General features: G+C 37.9%; 1 protein-coding gene across 5 annotated transcripts in view; it reads right to left on the bottom strand.

Moving 5' to 3' along the window:
• Positions 1-504: 504 nt before the first annotated feature.
• The window catches only part of LOC126179121 (peroxisomal membrane protein 2), a 54674-nt gene continuing 45105 nt past the window's right edge, over positions 505-10073 (bottom strand). For 2 of the 5 annotated variants that reach the window (XM_049924587.1, XM_049924589.1), the window contains exons 5-6: positions 9008-9127; positions 505-932 (exon numbers count right to left, since the gene is read on the bottom strand). In XM_049924587.1, the coding sequence (XP_049780544.1) occupies positions 837-932; positions 9008-9127 (216 nt within the window). In that variant the 3' untranslated portion in view covers positions 505-836. The remainder of the gene's footprint in view (positions 933-9007; positions 9128-10073) is intronic. The other 3 variants (XM_049924586.1, XM_049924588.1, XM_049924585.1) reach the window with 2 other exon arrangements.

The raw sequence follows: 10073 nt of genomic DNA, 5'->3' as shown, positions 1-10073 counted from the left end.
CTTTCTTTCTTCCATAGTATTTCACTTACATTACCTATTCAAGTCACCACAAATCACTGTCTTTAGTTTCAAGATATGTCGGGGAATAACTTCAGTAGCATCTTACTAAAAGCACCATTTTGGCATTCGTCCTAATTCATTCAGGCAAACAGCACAGCTGGACTGGATCTAAAAATGGTCCCTCTCAAGTTACAAACCCAGTGATTGCTGAGGAAATTTATGAACTTTTTGCCCTCTTCATCGGTGCATGTATTCTGTTGTATTTACCATCCTGCCATAGTACAGTGAATAAATAAATAAATCACTTGCTACGCTTACAACTGAAGTTGAAAGTAATGTACACTCATGAGAAATAAATGGATACTAATTCATCGTATGTTTGCAGTAGAAGTAAATGCTTGAAATACTTCCTTACTGTGAATCCCATTGAACACAACTAAATTTTGCTGTGAACTTATTAATGCCTACTTTATTTTTTGTTCCAGAGTGGTAATTCTACAGTGTATAATTATTTGTTGAATACTGCAGGTCTATTATGCCCAACAGAAAAAGAGTAGTAATTGTATAATTTGACAAAATTAGATACAGCAAACAAAATTTTATTTTTACCCTCCAAGTTAAGCAGTTATAAAAATAAGATATATAACATATTTGTCTTAAAAAATACTGTGAAAACATAACAAAATAACAATTTCAGGACTCCCTGTACAAGGAATGTGAGGAAATTCACAATTCACTAAACACGAATGTAACAGGTTTTAATGTTACAACAGTACTTCTTTATCGTTACTTTCACTTTCTCCGCGCAATAGTTTGCTGCACTGAAGATGGTCCTCTCATTGCTTATTTCCTTTCCTTTCTCTTGCTTGCCTCCTCTTTGCCAGATATATGATCCAGAAAAATCCTATCAAATTTGCGAAAAGCACTCTCAACTGCAAAGAAAAGAATCTCAATCAGCTTCAATTGACAAGCTTCAATTGACAATTTCTATCAGTGAAAGGTACTAAGCACAACATTAAATACCAGATGTATACTGCTGTTTAGTTTATCATCTTTTTAAACAGTAATTATTTATAAAGGGTGGTTGTTACTGCAAAACTGTGTATTTTTGAGGGAAAAATGCAGAAGTAATTTGGGAAAAAAAGTGGAAATGCCAGGGGATTCATACTTATGACAGAATTGTGGAGGTTACATGTTTTATGATACCAAGTCCTTCCTTTAATGGTTCCAAATGGGTGTATTTAAATTGGGTAAAGCTATTATCTACTGCTAAATAAAGTTAGCTATGCTGATTTTGCATGAGGATGAAAATGCTTTGCCACTTTTTTATTCATTTATATTATTTAAAAGAATAAGTATATAAATAAATGAAACTACTGTCCACCAGCACATTTGGAAGCAGATGAAGGCACTCATAAACAATGTGACTGTCGCAATAAATGGTTCATGAATAGGTTACATATGTCATGTTAAGGCAAATTAATTTGATACATAATCTGCTCTCAAAGCCAATGAAATTGTAAAAGAAAATTGGCATGTCAACAGGCTCAAAGTGGGCATAACTGTACACAATAACCTTAGACTATCATAAATCATCATGTATGGCTACAATTCTACAATCAAATCTTGTTTAAATGGTTGCTGAGCCATGGTTCCTGAATTTGAGTGTCAGTGCTCTGGTGCCGAGATTGCAAGTGCTATGGTGGCAACAACAATGAAAAAATTATGTTTAAGCCATTTACCCCTGCATCCATCTCTAAGTACTACTATCAATCTAAAGAATCCACACAGTGTCACTAGAAACCATTTATACTTTCCACTACCATATCTGCAAAATATTGTCTAGCAACATGTTATTCCAATTACTCAGCTATTCATATGAATTCTTGTATAAAAAATGATAAGTTCGTAGGCATGTTGTAAACGAGCACAAAAATGCTACTACTGGAGCAGAAAAAAGACAAATATGCTTCTGTTTAGTCAGTTAGTTACGTGTTCCATTGATTAATAGCATGGAAAAACCGTTATGAAGTGGAACGTGTCAAATTCACAAGACATGCACACAGGAAACAAGTTTTTTTTTCTCCTTATACCTAAATATTTATATTATCTATCCCATTCCCTTAAATGGCACAAAATGCATATATTATATCTCCAGATTCATTTACTCATATTCAAGAATTCATCTATGGTATAGGAGTTGTCAAGGAGGTAGGATTTCAATTTGTTTTTGAAACTATTACTGCTGTCTGTCAGACATTTTATTTCATCTGGTAATTTATCAAAAAGTTTTATAGCAGCATATTTTACCCCTTTCTGTGACAAAGATAGGTTAAGTAAAGGATAGTGTAGGTCTTTCTTTTTTCTGGTATTGTAATCATGAATGTTGCTGTTGATTTTAAACTGGTCCATGTTAGTGAGAAAAAATTTCATTACTGAGTAAATGTACTGTGAAGCAGTTGTAAGAATTCCTAACCTTTTAAACAGATGCCTACAAGATGTGCGACTATGGACCCCACACATTACTCTAATTACTTTCTTTTGAGCAGTGAATACCTTTTGCCTAGGTGTTGAGTTGCCCCAGAATATTATTCCATATGACATCAGAGAGTGGAAGTATGCAAAGTGTGTTAGCTTACTAATTTCTACATCCTCAAAATTGGCAATTATTCTGATTGCAAAAGTTGCTGAACCTAGTCACTTTAGGAGATCCAAAATATGACTTTTCCAATTAAGATTCTCATCTATACGTACACCCAAAAACTTGGTATGCTCTACCCTGGCTACTGACTTCTTTTGATGTGTTATGTTTATTGAAGGAATTATACTTTTTGCAGCAGAAAATTGGATGTACTGTGCTTTTTTTTTTTTTTTTTTTCAAAGTTCAGAGCAAGCCCATTTGCAGAAAACCAATTAATGACTTTTCCAAAGACCTTATTTGTATCATTTTTTATCGAACTTTCTTTTACTGGATTAATAATTATGCTTGTATCATCAGCAAACAGTGTCAGTTCAGCATCTTGTTTCACATAAGAAGGGAGGTCATTCACATATATCAAGTACAGGAGGGGACCCATGATCGAACCTTGTGGAACACATAATGTAATTTCACCCCAGTAAGATGAAATGAGAAACTCCTCTGAATCACTTGAAGCATATAAAGAGACTTTTTGCTTCCTGTTCTGTGGATATGACTTAAACCACTCCTATGCTGTTCCATTTATACCATAGAATTGTAATTTCTCTAACATAATGTCATGGTTCACACAATCAAATGCTTTGGATAAGTCACAGAATATTCCTACTGGTGACATTTTACTATTTAAAGACTCTATTATGTGGACAGTGAAATTGTATATTGCTGTCTCAGTGGAACAGAATTTCTGAAATCCGAACTGTGATTTACTAAGTATCCCATTACTGTTGAAATGGCTAACCACTCTTGAGTACATTACTTTCTCAATTGAAGATGCTCATTATACACATCTTCCCAGTTTACATTTCCTAAACTTTCCCTGAAGTGATCTATAGATACCAGGTTGAGTGCCCTCACACTTTTATTTAATGGTTTCTGAAGTGTATGCCCTGTTAGGTTTTGTAAGTTAAGCAGTTGTAAATCATGGTCAGATCATACATTTACCACAGGGAAAGCATGTGTTTCTTCTACATCCTCGTGCTGTACAAATACATTATCTATTAGAGTACTACTGTCCTGAGCTATACGTGTAGGGAAATTGATCACTGATTCCAAGTTATATGTTGTTAGCAACACTTCTAGTTCACTTTTCTTATCAGAATTGCTTAGAAAGTTAACAATGAAATCACCACAGATTAATAACTTCTTTTTGACTGATTTAAAAGTGGTGTACAGCTGCCTTATTCTATATTCCTAACTCACTGTCATTATCTCTTTGTGTCTGTCAGTCATTGTCTTCTGTGCCAAAGCCACAGTCCCCTTGGTCCTGACCTACTATTACAGTCTCTTCTTGCTGTCACTGTCTCCATCTTGCTATCTCTTACTGTTAATATCTCACACCTTCCCTCCTTGCTGTCTCTTCCCACTGTCTCTGTCTCTCTCTTCCTCATTGTTGATGTCACATACTCTGTCTCTCATTATCAATGGCTTTCACCGAATTCACTTTCTCTTTATTCCTCCCCCTTGGCATTGTCTCCTTCACTCTTTGCCTAACACAGCTCTGCCACTAAGTCTGTCTCCTCTTCCTCTCACACTGCCTTTGTCTCCTTCGCTCTACATTGTCTACTATCTTCCAGTATTTATAACTTTTCCATCTCTTTGCCACAGCCACTGTCTTCTTCTCTCTCAGCATAAAAAAAGCATGAATAACTTCACATGACCAATTTTTGGGGAGGCAGAATGAGGCAACTGGTACCCCACTTTTCAGTTGGAATCTTTTAAACAAACAGGAACATATTCACATTTTTGTGCTCCAACAGGAACATTTTTTCACTGGTTCTCTTCTTTTCCCTGCTGCAGTAGAGCATTTAACTCCTATGAAAAGAAATGTATTCGCCAGAAAAAGTTAGATTGTGTACTTATGTGCAAAAAAAAAAAAAAAAAAAAATTGCATGTGCTTCTGTATTACAAAATGGGGTTCCCAGATGATAATGGAGACACTTTACAGCATATTTCTCTGTGCTATGTCACTTTATAAACTATGTTTTCCGCTCACATCAGATTTTACGTATACAAGTAGGGTAACTTTCAGCCTCCATATCTCGAAAGTAGACAAAGCTATGAAGAAAATTTTAACGGTTGTTTGAGATCAAGATCTTAGGAATACATTGTAAAAATACAGCCATTTACTGTGCATAGCAGGCTCGGAATATGTGGCTTGGTTTTGGTACCCAAAAAACAAGTTTTTGGGGTATTTCTCACTAATGAATAAAGATTTTTGAAAACAGGGACATGTCTCTTCCAGATAAATACCTAGAGAACATACAGTTAAAATTTGAGCAATTTGCTTTGGTTGTTTATTATCTAGATTTTGCCTTGTACCAGATTTTATGAGTAGAAGTAGAGTACTTTAAACCCCTGTAGCTTGGAAACAGATAAAGATATCAAGAAAATTTTCAAGTCATTCAGGATCGGACCTTAGGAATATATCATGAAAATTTCAGCCATTTGCTGTATATAGCCATCTTGGAATCCTCAGCCGGGTTTTGGTGACAGTGAAAGCATAGTAAAAAAGACCCTTTTTGTGGGTTTTCTGAGGAACTGCCCATGAACTAATGGTGCTTCCATAAGTCCCACCATGCCCAAAACAGACCACATAAAAAGAAAAGTGTGTAATATTTATATTTTGACCCTGCACTGTAGGATAATTATATTAAAACAACCCTTCTGTTGGGTATATAAATAGTCCCAAGCCCAAGGGCTATCCAAAGAATTTGAACCTACCTTTTTATCACCTGAACTATGAGCACTGGAAAATCTAGTTTTTATTTGCAGCGTTTTGGAACATATGCATGCTGTTGCATCAGTCACCTCTACTCATAAAGTATATCACACTGAACTTACAAGTGTTAGTGTAATTCAGTATTAACCTATCCAGTTCCATCATCACCTATTACTAATTATCTCCATGGGTAACCAACTACTAACAAGGGAAACCATAACTCTCATTTAAATCAACCAACCATCAACCAACCATCACACATTCACAGACATTCAAATCAGTATTGCCAGAATATATTTTTCGACACCTGAGCCATTATACACAAATCAAAGAAAGTTTTGCATCACCTCAGTTCTGACAGTTCCGGAATCTGTACAGAAAATTGGAAAGAAAATCAACATAAACTTCATTTCTGCCCTTTTTATTGCTCATGAAAACCACACATTCCACCATACAGTGAGACCTTCAGAGGTGGTGGTCCAGATTGCTATAGACACCAGTGCCTCTAATACCCAGTAGCACATCCTCTTGCACTGATGCATGCCTGTATTCATCTTGGCATACTATCCACAAGTTCATCAAGACAGTGTTGGTCCAGATTCTCCCACTCCTCAAAGGCTATTTGGCGCAGATCCCTCAGAGTGGTTGGTGGGTCACGTCATCCATAAACAGTCCTTTTCAATCTACCCCAGGCATGTTCAATAGGGTTCATGTCTGGGAAACATGCTGGACACTCTAGTCGAGCGATGTCGTTACCCTGAAGGAAGTCATTCACAAGATGTGTGCAATGGGGGCGCGAATTGTCGTCCATAAAGACAAATGCCTTGCCAATATGCTGCCGATATGGTTGCACTATCGGTTGGAGGATGTCACTCATGTATTGTACAGCCATTATGGTGCCTTCCATGACCACCAGCAATGTAGGTTGGCCCAACATAATGCCACCCCCAAACAGCAGTGAACCTCCACCTTGTTGCACTCACTGGACAGTGTGTCTAAGGCGTTCAGCCTGACCAGGTTGCCTCCAAACACGTCTCTGACGATTGTCTGGTTGAAGGCATATACAACACTCACTGGTGAAGAGAACGTGATGCCAATCCTGAGTGGTCCATTCGGCATATTGTTGGGTTCATCTGTACTGCGCTGCATGGTGTCGTGGTTGCAAAGACGGACCTCGTCATGGACATCGGGAGTGAAGTTGCACATCATGCAGCCTATTGCGCATAGTTTGAGTCATAACACGACGTCCTATGGCTGCACAAAAAGCATTATTCAAGATGGTGGCGTTGCTGTCAGGGTTCCTCCGAACCATAATCCTAGGTAGCGGTCATCCACTACAGTAGCAGCCCTTGGATGGCCTGAGTGAGGCATGTCATTGACGGCTCCTGTCTCTCTGTATCTCCTCCATGTCCGAACAACATCACTTTGGTTCACTCCGAGACGCCTGGACACTTCGCTTGTTGAGAGCCCTTCCTGGCACAAAGTAACAATGCAGTCACAATCAAACTGTGGTATTGACCATCTAGGCAGGGTTGAACTACAGACAACATGAGCCGTGTACCTAATTCCTAGTGAAATGACTGGAACTGATTGGCTGTTGGACCCCCTCCATCTAATAGGCGCTGCTCACGTATGGTTGTTTATATCTCTGGGTGGGTTTAGTGACATCTCTGAACAGTCAAAGGGACTGTGTCTGTGATACAATATCTACAGTCAACGTCTATCCTCAGGAGTTGTGGGAACTGGGGTGATGCACAACTTTTTTTGGTGTGTGTACATATATGATTATAATGTCTATTCCATTCTCCCGATATTTCCTCTGCAAGTGAAGGGTAATAATGTACTGGAATCATCATTTGCTCCTCCTCTCCCCCCCCCCCCCTCCACCACCCCACCCCACATCCACTCCTCCTATCCCATTTGCAGATGGTTTATGGGAGTAAAAGATTTCATTTTACTGTCATGATTTTTAAGTAAAATAAAAGTTAGTTAAAGTAATACTTCTTAATTTGTGTTGGAATGTGGGCTTTCAGAATTTTTAACGTCTGTATGATGCACAGGGAATTTCCCATGTAGTCTTCCACTGGAGTTCATGAACTTGGATAGATAAAAATCTGCTCACCAAGTGGTGCCAAAACAGGCACATAAAACAAGGTTATAATTATGCAAATTATAATTAGGCACAATTATAACCTCCTTTTATGTGCGTGTTCTGCCACCACTTGGCGAGTAGATTCTTTTATCTATCCAATTACATTATACGTCAAAAACTGATTTGTTTTCATTGTAGTTTGTGAGATTTCAGTGATACTACGTGTGGACTAAACAACCCATGATGAAATGGCAGGTACTCTTTGAATCATATCTACAACTCCTATTAGTGAAACTTGGTAATACGTAAGAATTCATTGAACAAGGTGTTCTAAGTGACCTTGTTTTTGAGTAAATTAAATTTCTTCAGAATTCTTCCATTAAGTCTCAGACTAGCATCCATTTTTCACATGGCTATATGTAGGCGGCCATTTCATTTTAAACTGGGTGGACATTTCAGGGTACTTGATCATGGTGACTGGTCATCAATTTTGTAATTAAATGATCTTCCACCTTCACAGACTTTGAGAGTGGCAATTCACTGAAAATTCTGACCAATGGCATAGGTAAAATGTCTGAACATCACTGAGTGAAGAATATGGGACACACAACAATGGCCAATACAGCATTAAATCATAACCAAAGACTAATAAGAATCATTTATAACAGTTTTTTCATGCCATACACCTCTTCATGTACTCTGGCATGGAACAAGAACAGACCACAAATGATCTTAACACAATGAATCTTTCACTGTAGCATACATTTTAAGACGTGATATTCAGTATTCACATGCACTTATAACATTGTAAACATCTCAGGGCACATACCATAGCGCAAGTCTCATTTTTATGCCACTTTGATACCCTGTATGTCAATGTAGGTAGCTGCCTATTTAGTCAAATAGCTCTGCAGATGACCTACTTATAGACTACAAATGCTGATCAACCATTACAGATCATTTCAAAACAGAAAAATTTAGGCCATTTATATGAAAAATATTTATTTCCATATGTTGTGGAGCACAATACTTCAAATAAAAAACTTTGTGATTGATATTTAAGTGTGTTGAGTGGTAGAGGCTGTATGTCAGCCATCCACAATTCCTTATGAGGAACCTTGTGTTCACAGTGTTGCCTGTTTTACAGGTACATGTGAAGATCTGTACAGACCTGGTTCGACAGGATGGATGGGAGAACCAAACACAGAGTGATTTAGATCGACTGCATGAGCATGCTGCATGCTGTGTTCTAGCTGGCAACACCGCTCCCATCACAAACATTAACCAATAACAAAATTACTTCATTCGAACTGTAGAAATGTTGCTCAGTTTCAGGTAATGATACGTGGGAATTTGTAACATTTGAAAGGGCTTCAATCTGTGGGGAACTATAGTTATTCAGGAGAAGTATTATTCCAATATGTGATCACATTACAGTATTTACCTGTAATTGATTTTGTCACTTAGTTGTATAAAGAGTTAAGTTTTGATGAATTACCATTGGTGGTACTAATCTTAGATTCAGATACTGCACTACTGTTAACCAAATCCAATTGGCTCTGACGGTGGGTCCATAGATGCGTAGTAGCTGCCCCATGGCTTCATTGTGTGATTTTCCCTAGAAAATAGAAATGAAATACAAAGTAAAAACACATAATAATACATTACTAGTGAAGAATAGGAATTATCTTTGGGAGAAAAGAACTATAGGAAGCTGCATGCTAAATCTTAAGTTCTGAAAATTCAAAATTTAGTCTCTGAAAGTTGCAAAAAAGAGGAGGAGGAGGCGGAGGAGGAGGAGGTGTGGAATGGCAGCTCCTGCAATGTTAAACCAAATCCTATTTTAAATCAAGAAGTAACAACATTAAATGGAAGAAGAATCAATTAGTTAGTGGAAACTAAGATCTCATAGAATGTTTCTTCCTTCGTATGAGATTATATATATATATATATATATATATATATATATATAAACAAAGATGATGAGACTTACCAAACAAAAGCGCTGGCAGGTCGATAGACACACAAACATACACACAAAATTCTAGCTTTCGCAACCAACGGCTGCTTCGTCAGGAAAGAGGGAAGGAGAGGGAAAGACGAAAGGATGTGGGTTTTAAGGGAGAGGGTAAGGAGTCATTCCAATCCCGGGAGCGGAAAGACCTACCTTAGGCGGGAAAAAGGACAGGTATACACTCGCACACACACACACACACACATCCATCCACACATACACAGACACAAGCAGACATTTGTAAAGGCAAAGAGTTTGGGCAGAGAAGTCAGTCGAGGCGAAAGTAAAGAGGCAAAGATGTTGTTGAAAGACAGGTGAGGTATGAGTGGCGGCAACTTGAAATTAGCGGAGGTTGAGGCCTGGCGGATAACGAGAAGAGAGGATATACTGAAGGGCAAGTTCCCATCTCCGGAGTTCTGACAGGTTGGTGTTAGTGGGAAGTATCCAGATAACCCTAAGTGGGTCTGAAAGGTGCCAGTCTAGTTGTGAGTTAAGTGGGTTCTGTAGCTATATTTATGTTCTCACTGAAAATCTGTATTTTCTCATTGTG

The sequence above is a fragment of the Schistocerca cancellata genome, chromosome 1 (assembly GCF_023864275.1).
Source record: "Schistocerca cancellata isolate TAMUIC-IGC-003103 chromosome 1, iqSchCanc2.1, whole genome shotgun sequence".
In the NCBI taxonomy this organism is placed as follows: Eukaryota; Metazoa; Arthropoda; class Insecta; order Orthoptera; family Acrididae; genus Schistocerca; species Schistocerca cancellata.
Note: the sequence above shows the minus strand (reverse complement) of the source record. Positions and strands in the feature narration are given on the sequence as shown.